Source organism: Mastomys coucha, unplaced genomic scaffold, assembly GCF_008632895.1.
Source record: "Mastomys coucha isolate ucsf_1 unplaced genomic scaffold, UCSF_Mcou_1 pScaffold22, whole genome shotgun sequence".
In the NCBI taxonomy this organism is placed as follows: Eukaryota; Metazoa; Chordata; class Mammalia; order Rodentia; family Muridae; genus Mastomys; species Mastomys coucha.
In genome coordinates, this window is record NW_022196905.1 from 64,671,948 (window position 1) to 64,691,052 (window position 19,105).

General features: G+C 35.5%; 1 protein-coding gene across 3 annotated transcripts in view; it reads left to right on the top strand.

Moving 5' to 3' along the window:
* The window catches only part of Gabrb1 (gamma-aminobutyric acid type A receptor beta1 subunit), a 432,240-nt gene that overhangs the window by 139,444 nt on the left and 273,691 nt on the right, over nucleotides 1-19,105 (top strand). For all 3 annotated transcript variants that reach the window (XM_031342595.1, XM_031342596.1, XM_031342594.1), the window contains exon 4: nucleotides 8,216-8,436. In XM_031342595.1, the coding sequence (XP_031198455.1) occupies nucleotides 8,216-8,436 (221 nt within the window). The remainder of the gene's footprint in view (nucleotides 1-8,215; nucleotides 8,437-19,105) is intronic.

Here is a 19,105-nt window from a genome sequence, read left to right on the forward strand (position 1 = left end):
CTCCTACTTTCTGGCCCTGGCATTCCCCTACACTGGGGCACAGAACCTTCACAAGGCCGAGGCCCTAAGGGAAACTTACTTGACAAAGCTACCTGAAAGTCCATTTTGAATCATTTAACAGTATTAACAGGCTGCATGCATCCCAGAATAGTTATAAAGGCAGCCTATCCCCATTGTACATGTCAATGTAATGTCACAATATCAAAAGGGTGCATGAGGCTGAATGGCTCCAGCATGTATAATCAATCATAAAGTCAGTCTTATACATTTTAACATTAGAAGGATTTTGAGGCTTCATTCCAGAAACAGAGTACAAAGTCCAACCAAATGCTTTACTATCTGATAGTAAGTCAACTATACAATAAAGTATGCTTTGATTTATGCCAAAGATATATGACTAAAGATGTAATAGAGATAAAACATGACAACATTTTACAAGTTTTAATATTTCTACTATTTGATTGTTATACTTTGAATGTTTTTAATTTGTATTAAAGCACACTTTACTTGTATAGGAGGAATAGCTATAGATATTGTGGCAGGAATTAGAGAGGGAGGAGTAAGAAGAAATGAATTTTGGAGAACAAAGAGAAATGTGCTATATTCTTTCCTAGAACCATTCTAGCTTTCCTCAAATCACTGAAAATTGACTAGAAAAGTCCTCAGGCACAATTCTGAAAATTCTGTTAAAGACAAGATGATGACAGAACTGAACTAAAAGTTAAAGCATTTTTATCAACTAATGTGAGATATGTGAGACTCTTATTATTTAAAACAATTTTTAAATTCAAACATATTTCAAGATCCTCTCCCTACCCCCAACTTTTTTTCCAAAAAATAAACAAAAACCCAATGCAACAACAAAACCTCCCAAAAACAAAAGGAAAGGAACATTTAAATTGGTAATGAACAGAAATTCTGGATATTAATTATCTTAATTTGTGTATTAATCTTCAATAATATTATTTTTATAGTTATATATTCAATAATGTTATTGGGGGGGTGAACAAATGTTTTAGAATTGTAATGCAGTAAGATTAGCTAACACTGGTATACATAGTATTGATAAAAAGTGACTCAAACACATAATGCCACTTAATTCACATTTCAACAAACAGGCTTAGTCATCTATATCCTCTTACACAGAACTATGAACAATCACCAAAAGTTCTTTGGTGCATTTCTTTCTATGAAGTCATGACAAACAATGATCAGTGATGAAGGCAAGGCCATCCAAAACTACAACATAGTCAGTAGAGACCAACATCAGCTAAGAAAATTTGACAGAGAAGTTTCTAAAGAGTATATTCCTTGGTTTAGATCTAATATTTTGATATGTCTTACTATAGGAACAACCTTAATTATTTCTGCTTCTTATCACCTAAATTGTAGAATAGAAGGCATGTAAACTGTTACCATATGGAGCATAAATTTTATCACTCATTTTGAGAAATTTGATTTAGTGCATCGGGTCTCAATCTGTGGGATTGATACCCCTTTGGGGATCAAACAGCCCTTTCACAGAGGTCACATATTATATATTCTGCATCTCAGATATTTGCATTACAATTCATAGCAGTAGCAAAATTACAGTTATAAAGTAACAATGAAATAATTTCATGGTTGGGAGTCGCATCAACATGAGGAACTGTATTAAAGGATTACAACATTAGGAAGGTTGAGAACTACTGATCTAGTGGTTAAGGGAGATTTTTAAAGTCTTAATGAAAATTAATATTTGTGGTTTGTGCAATAGATATTAGGTTAAAAATGCTAAAGTCCTTCAGTACCATCACCCCAAAGTTCTAGACAGAGACACGTGTAGTTCACTACCCTGGAGCAGAATTATGTACTTAGCTGTCATGTCAGTGCCACATATACATATGTATTGCTGTGTATTAGATATGATTTTCTTACATGATTTTCATTTGGTATAGGACTAGCCACATTATGGAGAACACTTTTCTTTATTCACTGAGTTGACTAATTCCAAACATTTCCAAAAATCAATAGAACACATCTGTCAAAATGTCTGACTGCCAGATGTAGAACTCAAATGGGGCTGTTAATAATAACCAAAATAATAATATTGTCATCATCATCATCATCACCACCACCACCACCACCATCATCATTTACCACTACCCTGTTGTCACAACCAGAATGCTCTTCAGATGTTGCTAAAAGTATTTTGAAGGACAAAATTTCCATGACTTTAAAACTACAGATTTAAAATAGAATCTGTCCCACATTCCCCTGGGGGTGGGAGGGGTAAGTGATTTTGTTCTGTGATCCTCAGAGTAGGCTACTATTGATAAATTTTAATAAGTAAGAATGGGCAGTTTCTAAAGAATGGTAATAGAGAATGCATATATTTTAAAAGTGTTAGCAAAATATAGCTAAGGAATAAATACTATAGATAGAATATTATAGATAGATAGATAGATAGATAGATAGATAGATAGATAGATAGATAGAGATAGAGATATATATTAATACTTGAAGTAATACTCAAAATGTGAAAGGACAAATTAGAAAATCTTATAAATTAGCTTAGAAACTAACACAAATTAGCTTAGAAATTAACACAAAAACAGAAGATACAAAGGTGAACACTTTTAATATGGTGTGCTTTCCTACTGCTAGGCAAACTATTCACATAACTGGGAGATTCCATTAGAATCAAGTCTTTTGTGGTTCACTTTTACTATAGTTTAAATTGACTTATCACACAATCACCAAATTCATTTCTATAGGACACAAGTGGTGGATTTCTCTCTTTTTTTCTTATCATTGTACAGTGTGCTGATGGTTACCAGCTGGTCTCCAGGTAACTTTTCTAGGTAGTTTTCTTTTCTTTTGTTCAAAGGAAATTGCCTTGATACAAATTATGTGTGCCTGTTCTCTCCGTTGTCCTCTGATAATAAGCCACAATGATCCTAAATATGTGGCCTTTACTTGAAAGTCATTTAACACCTGTGGTTCTCAGATTGTTCATAGTATTTCCACTGTACAAGTAAATTAACTGTAATGTCAGATAATTTGATTTTCCATTTGATATACATATATACATATGTATATATATTGAAATAATGAAATTCACATGATCTCATAAACATCATTTTTCTCATTGTGAAATAAGAAAATTTAGTCAGTATAGCCAAGGGAGTGTAATATTACATATGATACAATGAGACCATAAGCAGAAGATACATTGAAGATACACCAAACCAGAGAAGTAGAAAGAAATACAAAACCATTGTGCATTTTCTCACCCATTATCTAACAAACCATGACCTCTGCCTTTAAACTTTCTTTGCTTACCTTTTATGGCCTGGTTTACAACAATGCAGTCTTAATTATATGCCATGACTTTTGAACTCAATCTCACTGAGTTTGTGACATAGACTTTTGCTATGTAATAAATTCCTTAGAGATTCCATCTCTTTCTTTTGAGTCAGGTGTGTGTTTATGCTACGTATGTGAAACAGATGCTCCTACTTAGCTATCAAACCTTTACTCTTGAAGCTGGAGAAGCATACACCCAAGTGATACAGAGTTTGTCCATGCTTCACCAGCTGGAGCTGTAGATAGAATACTCACCATCAACAAGAGCGTTAGCTGTGATACTCTCCATTATGCTAGGAGCTGTAGGCAGTATAATGTTGATCAGTAGGACTGTGAGTAGGATACTCTCCATCATGCTAACATCTGTAGGTAATACACTCTCTATCAGCAGGACTATAGATGGGATAGTTTCCGTCATCAGGGCTGTAGGTAGCATACTCTCCATCAGCAGGACTGTAGGTAGCAAACTCTCTATCCTAAGAAGCTATAGATAAGACACTCTCAGGGTTTTTTTTTTTGGAACTGTAGGTAGGAAACCTCACTGTCTTGTTACGAGCTATTGGTAGAAAACACTCTATCAGCTGAAGCTTTAGGTAAAATACTGCTAGGAGCTGCAGTGGTTGGTAATCATGTAGATCTTCATTATAACCAACCTGTCAGTAAACATAGCTTTGGAAGGAACAGATCTCAGAGTTCTACTAAACTGCCATGAATGTTTTATAAAGAAACAGGGATTTTGCTTAGAACCTCTTGTCACATGCATTAAAATAGATGGAAGTATGGTTTGAACTAGAGCCTTGATTCTTTCCCAAGATACAGCTTTTATGTTAGAACAGTTTAAAGAGGAAGAATTGTTTCTGAAATCCTTCTGGATCCAATATTATTAGATGTTAAAGCACAATATTGTCTCCACTAACGTTGTCTGAGACATGTGCTGCTAACATGGCAAGTAAAAAGCCACTCCCACTTTTCCAGATCCCTGAGAAGCCCTTTAATAATACCTTCAAGTAACTGCTATACCCCACTATAGCAAAAGAGCAAATTACTACCCATCTTTTATTAGGATTCTTTGAAAAAATATTTAACAATATGTTAAAAACTCAAATATTTCTGTAACAGTAATGCAAGACTCTGAAGTGTTTAACGATGTTAAAAGGAAAGCTGTTTCATTGAAGGCAGAGTTTCTCAATCTTAATGACGTGCCAGAGTTTTTCAACTATGAATATTTTGAAGCAGCCAATTCTTTGTGGTGGGAGCTGTGACGTACATAGAAATGCATTTATACAAAGTCTGCCATCTCCTCACAGAGGCTAATACCACCACCCACTTGTCAAAGACAGACAGACGTCTCACCAGATGTTACCAAAAATATATTATAAAAAGCAAAATCTTCATGACTTTAAAACTACGGATCTAAATTGAAATGTGTATTTTATTGCTCAGAAAGGAAAAAAGTTTTATTTAATACAATATCTTCCGTGAACATTCATTGAGTGTTCCTGATTTGATATGCTCTCCCTTTCAATGAATCAAATTCTCTTATGCCTGAATTAGCTTGACCAATTTCATTAGCAATCTCACACCCACTAATTCCATTAATTTACTCAGTGTCAGAGAATCCCCTTTGGCCTGTAGTTTCTATCAATATCACACTTCCCCTGAGGAGTAGCATGCATAGCTCACACAGCCAGATGATTGAATGTAATGCTGCCAGATTCAGACCTGAATGTAGAATTCCTTCAGGGTTCTGGGCCAAAAGCAAGATTTTCTTTCTGAAATTTCAAAACCTGTAGAGCACTTCCACTTTGAACTACCAAAAACTTAATAAGAAAAAAAATGTGTGGTAGAACAAAGTACAGCATTCTTCTGCATCATTTTCATCTAAAAGTAACATATATGTCCAGATATGGTTGGAGGTTTCATTCTAGGTGTATGTGGCTGGTGACATTTTATAAGTGGATGAGAAGAATAGAGTATGTACAATAAGCCTATAGTAAATAATTTCTCATGAGTAACCCAGAGCTTCTTTGAGCAAGTAACTAGCCAATCACCCAAGGTCACTGTGTGAACAAAAAGTAATGGATAGAAGAGAGTCTGGGAACCAGATCTCAGCTTGGAGAAATGGTTATCGTCTTGTGTGCCACATCATAGAGAGGGAAGATAAGTAGATAACTAGGTATTTCCATATGGTTCATCATGTTAATATGATCATTGTCTCCAAAAGGGCTTTATTTAGGTAATTAATATGACTTATTGATATTTCTTTTTATCATAATATGAGGCCAAAACTCAGGCTACAAACTTGAGAAATATTTAAAAATGAAAGATTTAAAAAGGACTTGTTCCAACCATTCATCAATGTAGTATATCAGTACACAGGGTTTTCCTTAAATTATTTCTTACTACCAATTGGGGATGTCATTGCCCAACTTAGAAATACAATAAAATTTTTCATTCAATACTTATTTAAACAGACTGAGTTATGTATAGCATAACTCTCTTTAGATACATATAATTCCTTGTTTCTCTACTGAAAATAAAAGAGCCTCCAAAGATGGAAAGGGGAGGACCCAGAAATACATACATATGTACTCATGCACACACTCACATACTCACACATGGACACACACACACACACATCCACCTTTCTGAAGGTTACCCATTTATATCCTTCATAGTAACATTACTTTACTCTCTTAACTCCTTGATGTTTACTTATCCAGATATACTTTAATTGCAACATTCAACACTAATATGTTAACTGATAAATGTTATATATACTTTTCATGAATGACATGTTTTTCAAAATGTATATATTTTAGGTAGATAAACAGTAATTAATGGGCTGGCAAGATGGCTCAGCAGGTAAGAGCACTGACTGCTTTTCTGAAGGTCCTGAGTTCGGATCCCAGCAACCACCTGGTGGCTCACAACCACCCGTAATGAGATCTGATGCCCTCTTCTGGTGCGTCTGAATACAGCTACAGTGAATTACGCTGGAGCAAGTGGGGTTGGCAGAGGTCCTGAGTTAAATTCCCAGCAGTCACACACATGATAGCTCACGGCCATCTGTACAGCTACAGTGTACTCATACACATAAAATAAATAAAATAAATCTTTAAAAAAAACAGTAATTAACATAAAGATTACCTCACATACTTGCACTTTCATGGTGAAAACATTTGAAATCTATTCTCTTAATTCTCAAGATTATGCCTTTTTATATTCTAATAGTGTACCCTAAAGTCTTACTTATTGGAGAGACTTATTGAAGTCAGGACACTATATGTGGAAAGGGGGGTGGAGAATGATTTCATCTGCATATGAAGGTAAGCTTCTGTTTCAGGCTGTTCAAAACTTCTGTGTATGACTAGAATCGAAGAGTAGAAATTATTGCCTTTGCACAAGGAAGAATGCCTCTGAACAAATGCAAGATTGTTTCTGAGTAAATCGTGACAGTAAGCCTGAGTATATTGTTTAAATGTGATGAAATTGCTTATCTGGGGTCAGTATTGTCTTAAGATTCAGTATTTTTTCAAAAATATGCAATTATATGTTGGGAGCTCTACAGGGGATGACCAGATATAAGCCTTGTCATTCAAATCAGTAACCTTCCATTTCACTACCAAGGCCAGTACTCATTTTGTACAGTAGGTTGGTCATTGGTAAAGTATTCACAGTCACTAACTTTTATTATGTTAGAATTTACACCTGAAACACTTCATGATTCTACTGTTCTAAACTGATTTTGTAATAATAGTCAGTTATACGTTCATGTTAGAGTTCTTTAAAACTCTAATGAACTATGGTAGTGATAACCATCCTTTTCCTAGACGGTTCTACACATACTGATGCCAGATATTTCTGTCACTTTTTGCCAGAGAAAAGTATAGTCAGATGTTCTCACTATAAGCTTTTACAGAATGCAGGAAAGCATGGCATTAAGTAGCAACCCAAATCCATTCTTTATATGAAACAATGATAATGTAAGAAAGAAAATTGATCATTTATACCACTGACATCAGTCTTCAGGCTACATAGTTATCTTCATCTATATATGAATTATAACAGGTCTTCAGAACACACACACCAAGTTGTAAGTCACTGTGAATAACTAGAGAAAGGCAATTGGTAACATTCAGGAGTTAAATAGAGCACTAGTCACTCAAAAGGGTGCAATTTGAAAACATTCTATTTGAAGCATGACATCCAGGGTGAATATTTTTGTTGGGTGTCTTGCAAGGTTTTCCCTTTGGAATTTCCCCATGAAATTATTGCCATAAATTTCAACCTTAAAATCAAATACAAACACATACATACACACACAAATATATATGTATATATATATATATATATATGTATATATATATATATATATATATATACATGTATACGTATATACATATATATTTCCTCTGTATTGTTGAATTGTTTATAGCCATTCAGGCACTCCTTAGGACTTTTAACATATATGTTACTCTGTGCTTGGAGCTATAAATCTCAAAGTATTCAAAAGTATCTTTTGGGGAACATGGGAAGGGACTCTAAACATCCACAATACCATATGCATAGACTCCTTTTATAGGAGTTATTATGTCATTTCTTATTGACGTTCATGGATATGATGTTGTATGAGGGAACATGTGTCCTATAGCACATATATGTAGGTTAAAAGATAACTTTATGAAGTTTGTTCTCATTTTGCATCTTTATGTGAGTTTCAGAAAATGAACACAGCCTTTCAGGTTTGTGCTGCAAGCATTCTTACCCTCTGAGCTTTCTTGCTGACCCCATGTACTTGGATTCTCAACAAAGGTCCTGAAATGTCGGTGATGGTAAAATTCCTATTTGGTTTCTTTTTTCACAGGATTATACACTCACCATGTATTTCCAGCAGTCTTGGAAGGACAAGAGGCTTTCATATTCTGGAATCCCATTAAATCTGACCCTTGACAACAGAGTAGCTGACCAACTCTGGGTACCAGACACCTACTTTCTCAATGACAAGAAATCATTTGTGCATGGGGTCACAGTGAAAAACCGAATGATCAGGCTGCATCCTGATGGAACTGTTCTCTATGGACTACGGTAAATACTTTCCCATTGCCTTGTTTTATGTCACTGCTTTATATCATTTTTCTACAAGTAAGTGAAGTGAGAGAAGTAAAGTGGAGAACTGCTTATATATGTAGTTAAAGTTAATATCTTTTGATAGAAAAAATATTGGGGTCTATGTGAGCTTAATATTGACAACTTTCCCCTCAAGTGTAAGTGAGAAGTTCTTTCTGGTCTATCAAAAAATAAACAAAGTAAATAGATTTAAAGCTATATTCATTTGAGTTAATGGCATGATTATCTCAAAGCTAACAGGACAGAACTGGAGTAGATTTTGAGTGTTGTGTAAACTTAATTATGAAAGAAAACAAAACAGATCTTGAAGAAACTGGAAAATATGAAATACTTTTGAGAAAAATCATAGTATTTTTACTTCCTTCATTTTTTATATTTTTGTGTCTATATTTAAGTCTGATTCATACTAAACTATTTTGAGACATTTTGCAAGAGCTACAGGTGGGGTTGAATTTTCTCTGGAGTTCTCTAGTTTATTCGGGGATCATTTGTTGAAAATAAATTTTCATCATTGAATTGTGCTGATAACATTGATCAAATATATAGGGGGATTTTATACACTCAGATGTGGTACACATGGCTATGTTTTTATCCCTACACAGGGTCACCTTCTTTTAATTCAGGTGGCTCCTGGCCAAGTCATGAATGCAAAGTACATAGGTCTCTTTGTTCTTATATTTACATTTCAAGTTGTTTGAAATTTAACATTCTTCTCAGGTTCCTATAAGATTTAAAACTAATTTGTCCCATCTATCACAAGAAAGTCTACTATGGAGAAGTGCTGAGTCAGCTGATTAATATGGGAAGAATTGACATCATAAAATTATACAGCTTTGCAACTCATGAATATGATATATCTTTATTTATTTGGGCTATCTCTAATTTATGTTTATGACTCAAGTAGAAAGATAATATTATCTTTGTCTTAGATCAGCAATGTTTTACACCATAAGGACTCTTTCATTTTATTTTGCTTGGTTACTAAGTCATAAGGATATTTTAAACATTTATAGAGGTCTATTATTACTCTTTATGTACTGGAGGCCTTATAATTAAAATTTTAAGCTATATTTCAAATTTTACTTCTACTTTTACAAAAGAAAATGTAACCAAATTGTGACTTACTTAAAGCTTTGGAATCACCTTGATAAGCCGTTTGAAAAGCAAAGGGAGTCTATGGAGTTTAATATCAATATTTTGCTGGAAAACAATGTGTAGTTATATATTTGGTAATAATGAAGGTCAAAGTCGCAGTTTAGAGCTTCACTTCAGGCATTTTAGAAATTATTGGCTTCAGGATGGCCAGGGATTTCCAGGACGGCCAGGGATACACAGAGAAACCCTGTCTCAAAAAAACAAAAACACAAAAACAAACAAAAAAAACATTGGCAGCCTCTAATGGTGGGAATTGCATCAAGAAAGATAACACTGGACAATTATGTAGTTAAACACACATTGTTTTGCAACTTGAAATGCTGTTCTCTGGACATGCTATGGCTGCTGCACACATGGATTCATAGCAGACACAATCAAGCCAGTTAAAAAGTCCATGCAGTGAAGAGGGGCTCCCTAGACCTTACCCCTGGCTGAGAACTCCTGGTAGTGGATGGCTGCTGAAGGAAAGAAAAGCTCACCAGGGTTTTTAATTGTTTGCTTAGCTGCTTGGTGGTTGTTTGGTTGGTTGTTTGGTTGGTTTTGTTTTCTTCTGGGTTTGTTTGGAAGTACAGCCATCAGTAGATTCTTCATGCCTAAGTAGATGATTCCACATCCATATAAATATATATGAAATTTTAAAGGAAGGCATGGGGTTGGAAGGCATGTAAAGGGTAGATATGATGAAGATAGATTATATAAATGTATTAAATTTTCAAGTAAAAATAGAAAAAGAAGAGAAAATAGACACAAAAAAAGGTACAATTTTTCTTAAGACCACCAAGAAGCAATAGCAGAATAAGAACCAATGTTCAGTTATCTTGCCTCTCAAGTCTCTTTTTATCAATTCTAGTCCCTTCCAAATATACTTAACAGCAAATATCTCCTTCCAAGTTAAACAACACTGCCTTCTACTCTTCAGATACAAGCCAAGCCTGTGTAGCTTTTAGTGTAAGAGCAGACAATGACCTTTCAAAGAGAAACACTAACTAAGCATCCACTACATGAATTCTAATCTCTCTATGGAACCCTCTTTCTCGTTAGGGTACTCATCTCCAGTCTGATATATCTACTCCCTTCTTTCCTTCTCCTCTGTCTTCTCTGGTGGATTTGATAATTCTTTCACCAGAAGCTGTTGCCATCCTAGAGACTCTGTGACATCTGAAGCTAGAGGATAGAGGTTGGGCTTCATTGTCACAGCTTACAGATTGCTTGACCTTGAAAAGAAAATCAAATTTGATGAGCTTAAGTGTTCTCATCTGTTGAAATGGCTTAGCAGTCCCTAACTTCTGAGCGAGAATCTCTCATAAAGTAATTAGTATGAGATTGAGTACAGAGGATGTTCTAAGTCACAGTTCTCTAAACTGTGCTTCATTAGATACTGGAAACTTGCCTTCTGAGGTTGGCCCTCTAACTCCTGGGGCTACTAATGATTAGAACTGAGATACAGTTGTCCAATTATAAAAGCACACACTGAGTGCTCCATATGTATATCCATTTGCTGTTCTGACCCTGAGAATAGTTTTCTAGGACTCTGGAGGCTTCTCACTGAAGCAGGCAACATCTGGAATGAGGAACCAAGAGACTTAGAGCTTAAGCAGTCGCTGTCCCCCTAGTCAGCATTTCCATTCGTCTGGCTTCTATCAAATTTCGTTGATCAGCCTATCTGTTAAATCTTGTTCACTTTAATTCCTCTGACGTAACATTTCCTAGTTGTAAAAATGAAAATCTGCCTGTTTCTCATAAAAGCCTTTTGAAAGAATAGCTATCATTTATCATTCTTAAGCAGAAAGTCCTTACCATATAACATATGCTTGGGCATCTTCAGGACTGTAAAGTACTTACTTTAGGCATGAGTAATTGAAAGGATGATACTGAGGGCTTTATCCATTTTCATAAGGCCAGTTAATAGTCATTGTGAATGGGCCCATATATTAATAAGTAATTTTAGCAGTGACAGGATTGATGTACCCACAGGCCCTTTAGCCAGCTTTTCCATAATTTTAAGACAACATTCTTAAAATAAATCAGTTTTTCTATAGTCAAATTCAATATGAAGTGCTATTTTTAAGTTATATGAAATCACAAGATTTTAAAACTACTCTGAGTCAGATTTTATACCCAAGGTGTAGTGCCTTATCCTGTAAATGCTCTAACAGAATGACATCAGAACTCGGATAATACTGAGTAACTAGGCTACCATGCTACAGGTCCCAGCACACCAATCCTTATGCCCTTTGCTCTTTAGTGGCCTCTGGTGTGACAAAATGCATTATTTCAAGGGCTAGCCCTGCCACCACTATTATATCTTCTTATTTTACTTTATTTTTTTACATTTCATTTTTTTTTATTTTGTCATATTCTTTAAAATTTATAAAATATTGTAATAATAAAAATGAGTTTTATAAAAGATGTTTGATATAAAACAACAATCAATTTAAAGTATTATGTAGATACTTGTCTACAGAAATACTGAAATTACATGTTTTTCTCAATATAAATTTTAAATAACTCCAAACATATTAACTGTACATTTTAAAATAATACATTCATTGCTACTAGCTTTTTTAAATAAACATAAATAGATAAAGTCATTGTGTTTGCTTTTTGTTTTGTTTTTAGTAGAGCTTAAAATCTTGGCTTTTACTGTGGTACAAACCCAAAATAAGAACAATTTTTAGACATTGGAGTTCATTGAATTAAGGCTGTACTTCAATGACCCTCACATCACCAAAGGATTTTACCTCCATGGTAGCTAAGCTGAGAGTTGACAGTTCTGCTGCTACAAGGAATGAATTGTAGGCATGATTTTGGGATACAGATTTCCTGTTATGGTCAAAGATATTTGACTTGAGTGATTGTATTCATTCTCATCCCACAGAGAGCAGGTTACATTCATTTAAGAAATAGTGTATGTATTAAGATGGTCTGTCCATGAAATCATTCACCAACTTTCAATGAACAATGGTTCTGCTTGGAGTGTGGCACAGACATTAGGTGAGGGTAAGAATCTGGTTCATTGTGATAATTTGGAAAAGCATTCATCTCAGAGAAAGAGTAACTTGTAAAGTCCTCTTCTTCAAAAGTGATACAATAGTTACAAACAAGCAAAGCATTCAGTCTCACTCTTTGTTGTTCTCTTACCAGCCACCTCCCAAGTTAATTGTCTACATTTCTCCTGGCTGTATAAATAATTTTGAAATATGTAAGCTGTTCTGAAAACCATAGTATAGTGTAAAAACATTAAATAAACAATCCTACTAATAGAGAGGCTGAGATAGGAGAAGCATGATTTCAAGACTATTATGTGGTACACAGCAAGACACTGTCAGGTACTAACAAGCAGAAAGTGTACATGGATTGTATAATATTGGACCTATTTCTCCAATTACCATATTAGAGAGACCACTGTATAATAGCCAACAAATTTCTAATTCCTCATACTTTTGAATTTCAAGTGTTTAGAATATGCTGGTAATATTAATTTTCATATTAAGAGATATTAAGAAAAAGTAATTGTTACTTCCTGATATTTTTGTTGTTAAAGGTAGAATTATGTTTGTGTGGGTTTGTTGAAAGATTATTTTCTTGCTTCTTCTAGGGTGTAGTTTTGCTCCTTATGTTGGAATTTTCTATCTGTTATCCTTTGTAGGGGTGGATTTGTGGAAAGAGATTGTATAAACTTGGTTTTGTCATGGAATATCTAGTTTTCTCCATCTATGGTAATTGAGAGTTTTTCTGGGTATAGTAGCCTGGGCTGGCATTTGTGTTCTCATAGGGTCTGTATGACATCAACCCAGGATCTTCTAGCTTTAATAGTTTCTGGTGAGAAGTCTGTTGTAATTCTGATAAGCCTGCCTTTATATGTTACTTGACATTTTTCCGTTACTGGTTTTAAAATTCTTTCTTTGTTTAGTGCATTTGGTGTTTTTATTATTATGTGACGGGAGGAATTTCTTTTCTGGTCCAGTCTATTTGGAGTTCTGTAGGCTTCTTGTATGTTCATGGGCATCTCTTTCTTTAGGTTAGGGAAGTTTTCTTCTATAATTTTGTTAAAGATATTTACTGGCCCATTACCTTGGGAGTCTTCATTCTCTTCTATACCTATGATCCTTATGTTTGGTCTCCTCATTGTGTCCTGGATTTCCTGGATGTTTGGGGTTAGGAGCTTTTTGCTTTTTTCATTTTCTCTGACTATTGTGTCAATGTTTTCAATGCTGTCTTCTGCCCCTGAGATTCTTGTATTCTGCTGGTGATGCTTGCATCTGACTCCAGATCTCTTTCCTAGGTTTTCTAACTCCAGGGTTGTCACCCTTTGTGATTTCTTTATTGTTTCTATCTCCATTTTTAGATCCTGGATGGTTTTGTTTGTTTCCTTCACCTGTTTGATTGTGTTGTCCTGTAGTTTTTTAAGGGATTTTTGTGTTTCTTCTTTAAGGGTTTCTAGTTGTTTACTTGTGTTCTCCTGTATTTCTTTGAGGGAGTTATTCATATCCTTCTTAAAATCCTGTATCATCATCATGAGAAGTGATTTTAGATCTGAATCTGGCTTTTCTGGTGTGATTGTGTGCCCAGGACTTGCTATGGTGGGAGAATTGGGTTCTGATGATGCCAAGTAACTTTGGTTTCTATTGCTCATTTTCTTATACTTGCCTTCTGCCATCTGGTTATCTCTAGTGCTACCTGCCCTGGCTAAATCTGACTGTGTCCTGTCCTTCCTGTGATCTTCATTTTGTCAGAACTCCTCAGAGTCAAGCTGTCTCTGTGATCCTGTGATTCTGGGGTCCTGTGATCCTGCACCCATTAGAGTCCCTGGGAGTAGAGCTTCCTCTGGGTATTATGGGACTCGCTGCAGAGTTTGCACCCAAGGTCTGCTCAGGGCACAGGCCCAAACTGACCGGAAGGAACCTGTGCCACTGGTCTGGAGTTCCTGCATGCCTGGGTCCTGCTGGTCCCAGTTACTCCTGGTGTTGGGACAGATGTTTCCTCCTCACCTCTGATCCTATCTATGATATCTTTTTTAAATAGGAGTTGGTGCTTTACTTTATTGCCATTAACCTCCTATCCTCTACAAGTTGGCAAAACCATTCATTTCCTGAGCAAGTCCCTCCGTGTTACATATTGAGTCCTTAAAATTCTCTTTCCATTCCAATTTGCATTTTGTTCTGAGAAAGTCTTCTCTTCTCTCCAAGCTAAACTCTTAACAATAGCATTTAATCTTATTATGGAACAATTTGCAGACACAGCACTCTCTTTTGCTTAAATCATCAGACTTTTCCCTTCATTGATTTCTTCACCTTGGCTTTCTCTTTGAGTTCCAATCTTCTTACAACCTGGGTTTCCTCTTCCTTATCCCTACACATTCACAGTCATCCTGAGCAAGGCTCGTACCCATGCTTCTTACTTAAGCAACTATGTACATAGTTACGACAGCCATTGGCACCCTCTGCTCATTTTCATTGAATGACTTAATGATGACTGGATCTGGCGTCAGGGTTTATCTCTAGCATGTGCTGTAATACTTATTCCAGGTTTGACCTGCTCATGGAATTGAACAACAGTAAGGATCTAAAACCCCCAATCCAGCAAGTTTCAGGGAAAATTTTTATTTGGGTACCCAGTACCTGAATCTGAATGTTCTTCCTTTCTACCTTACACACTACATATTTTGTGTCATTTGTTTTTCCTCCAAACCAGAAAATCCTCTTGTCCCAGGTGATAACAAAACCATAAGCATCTTAATAAATTATCACAAACTGCAAGACATATTCATCCCTGGACCTAATCTGTTGCTTCTTACCTCTACTATTTAACCAACTTTGCAGGTTATAAATAATTGTTTCAATCTAAATTAACAGCTTCCCTCACTCTCTGTCAATCATTGGCTAATTTTCTTCTCAATCTTTTTACATATTTATCAGTATCATTTTATCTTTCCTACAGAACAAACTAGAAGCCCCACCCCACCCCACCCCACCACACCCCACCCCCGCCGCCAAATCTGTGACTTCAAAGTCCAAACAAAATTGGTTTTAACTCACTATCTGGAATCCAAGAATCTCTAGTTGTTTTTCTAAGAATCTCTAAGAAATTTCAAACTCAACTATGCACTATATTGAAAGAAGAATGTCTCCTGGAAATTGTAACATAATGGGGCAGCATTATGCAACTCTACTGTCTTAGTGAAAGGCCTCTCCTTTCTATCTAAAGATGGCACTGATTGAGTCCTCTCCCCTTGTGTAAAATGGCTGTCATCCCATTTTCTTTGCATAGTCTCACTATATGTGTCTGTGTTCAGATTTCCCCCCATTTCACATTTTACTTCTTTATCTAGATAGCCCCTCTGAAATTTCATCCATGAAGATGACTGCTTTCTCTGTAACCTAGAAGAAAACTCTCACCCCATACCCCATTACAATTTAATCTCGCTAAGATTCCTGGGTTTGCAACTCCTTGGTGACATTTTAACTTTTGGTGTCTTGGAGCTGATTAAACTGTTTATATAAACCAGATTCTTAAATTGTTGAAAATATAAAAATCTGCATTTCCCCAGCCTCTCTCAAACTAACTGATTGCCCAGTAAATGGTTGTAAAAGTAATATTAATATGTGCAGAATGCACTTACCTGACTCACAGTTGTCAGCTGCAGTGTTTCTTTTATCTAAATGATGGCTTTTACGCAAAGAGTAATTATTGCTATTAGTGACCAGATGTATTCAGTGTCTTATGCAAACACCATCCAGATGGTTGCACACACTAGCTCTCTCCAAGGCCTATACATGTGGGGGCTAAAAACTGTGTTTGTTTTTTTCTTAAACAATGGCAGGCATAGAAGGATTTAATTGTGTGAAGACATTTAGTGGAGTACTTAACTTCCCAAGAACACCTCCCACTCCTCTGTCTTCCTCTTTTTACTCTACCAATGCTGTCCTTTTTATTACTTTACACTACATAGTCCTCTGGCATCTACCAGAAGTAAGCTCAGGGCCTCACGAGTTTAAGATTCTGTGAGAACTTCAGCAGATAAATGGGTAGCTCATTCACACAGTGAGACTCAGTGTGTGTATATAGGTGTGTACACATCTTGTGAGTAAGCCGTACATACTATATCATTTTTTTTTTTTTTGGATTTTTCATTATCTTTTGAAATTAAAATTTTTTTTTTTTAGATATTTTCTTTATTTACATGTAAATTTCTCCATTCCCAGTTTCCCCTCCAAAAAACAAAGAAACAAACAAAAACAAATCCCTGTTGGCTCCCACTTCCCCATGCCTGCCACCCCGCCCTATATCTGATAGAGGGCTAATATCCAATGTCTACAAAGAACTCAAGAAGTTAGACACCAGAGAACCAAATAACCCTATTAAAAAATGGGGTACAGAGCTAAACAAAGAATTCTCAATTGATGAACACCAAATGGCTGAGAAGCACCTAAAGAAATGTTCAACATCCTTAGCCATCAGGGAAATGCAAATCAAAACAACCCTGAGATTCCACCTCACACCAGTCAGAATGGCTAGGATAAAAAGCTCAGGTGACAGCAGATGCTGGAGAGGTTGTGGAGAAAGAGGAACATTACTGCATTGCTGGTGGGATTGCAAACTGGTACATACTATATCATTTTAAGTAATGTTTATAGATATTCTAGCATTATATTATCTATAACTATCTATAACTATATAACCATATAACCATATATATGTATTCATACACACACATATATATATGTGTATGTGTATATGTATATGTATATATGTATATATATATATATATATATGCATGCATCAGACTATACTATAGCTCCAAGTTCACTTGTTACTCCACTTACATTGCCATATTTAGTTGTTGCCTCAGGCCTATAAGCTATACATATTAACAAGCTAATTCTATAAATACCAATATAGGAAAACCCAAAGTATCAGATCTCAGTATCTATTATTTAAATTTAAAATATTTTATATGTAATGGTATTTTGCCTACATATGTATTATGCATTACATGCATGTCTGGTGTCTGTAAAAGGCAGAAAATAGTGTTGAATCATCAGAGACTAGAATTTAGCTGAAGCAGCCATGCTCCAACCACTGGTAAATCTTTCTAGCTTTTATTTGTTCTTTTTTAAAGTAGGTCAAAGAGAATACATATTGCATTTATTCTCAAAAACCACATATTGTGTTTAATTAATGTATTAAAAAACTTGGTAGGTTCCTGGTTTCTATTTAATGCCTTAATTAATAATAACTGTTGGAACCAAGTTGTTTTTTGTCATTTCACCCCCTGTTGTGTTCTATCTGAGCTTAATAGGATTTTGATTCATTGTTTGTGGTATTGTGGCTGGGCATGGACACTTCATCAGTTGTGTAGTCTACTTCTACCAAGAGACTAAAGCCTAGCTATAGTTTCTTTATTCTGATATGAGGATTAAACTTCTAGTCTATCTACTGCAAAAAAAATCCACTAATTTTAACTTCCTCATGCTACTAGGAGGTTACAGGGCTACCAGAACAAAGATCCACAAACTGGATCACTTCCACAACAGAATTTTATTAGCTCATAACTTGGGGCTTGGAATCATCAGTATCTTGGTGGTGCTGGCTTCTTCTAAGAGTTGAGAGAAAGGATGGTTTATTCAAGCCTTCCATCTTTGTGTACAATGCTGACATCTCCAAGTCTGTTCACAGTCTTTCTATATGTTTGTGTGTCCAAATTTCTCCCTTCACTAGGATACCACTCATTTGAATTAGGGATCTTCCCAAAAAAATCTTGCTTGAACTCTATTACCTCCATAAAGATTTCATACTTGATACAGTTATATTCTGGAGTTAGAGCTTCAAAATATAAACTTGTGGATAGATAATCCTACAATGCCAATGATTTTAGCTCCCTGATAATTGTTTTGTCTCAATCAACTTCAAATTTACAAAATAGTAACAGTACACTTTCCCATCTTCGTTTGTTAAAGTAGATATTTCTCTAAAGAAGTTTCCCTCATCAACCATTTCCTATGTCAAGGTGTACTCCGTGTATATCAACAGAAGCTAAGGGACTTTATTTACAGTTGGGAAAAAAGTAGATAGAAATTGATGAAATACTGCTGCAGCAATGTAACATTGTAATAAGAAAAGATGCACAACCCATTAAGCGAACATAAACTCAAGTTATCAGAATTGAAAGATAAGTCTTTTGTCCAGGAGATGACTTATCTTCTGGTGTCAAGGCTTTCTTTGTGTCCCCTTCTCATGCTCAGAAGGGATTTACCTAGAAATTGTCACCCTTGGTGAGTTTATTGTCTTAGAAGAATGGGACCGATTGTTTTCTGTACTTTGGCAGATTTTACTCTAACAAGTTCTTTTCCTAACATCTCCAAGTATGCCCTGAGGTCCACCATCTTGATCTTAGTTCATGTGTTTGTATACTGTTAAGAAGTCGAGGTTGTGACAGGTGTGTCTCTTGCAGTCTACTGTGGCTATTATT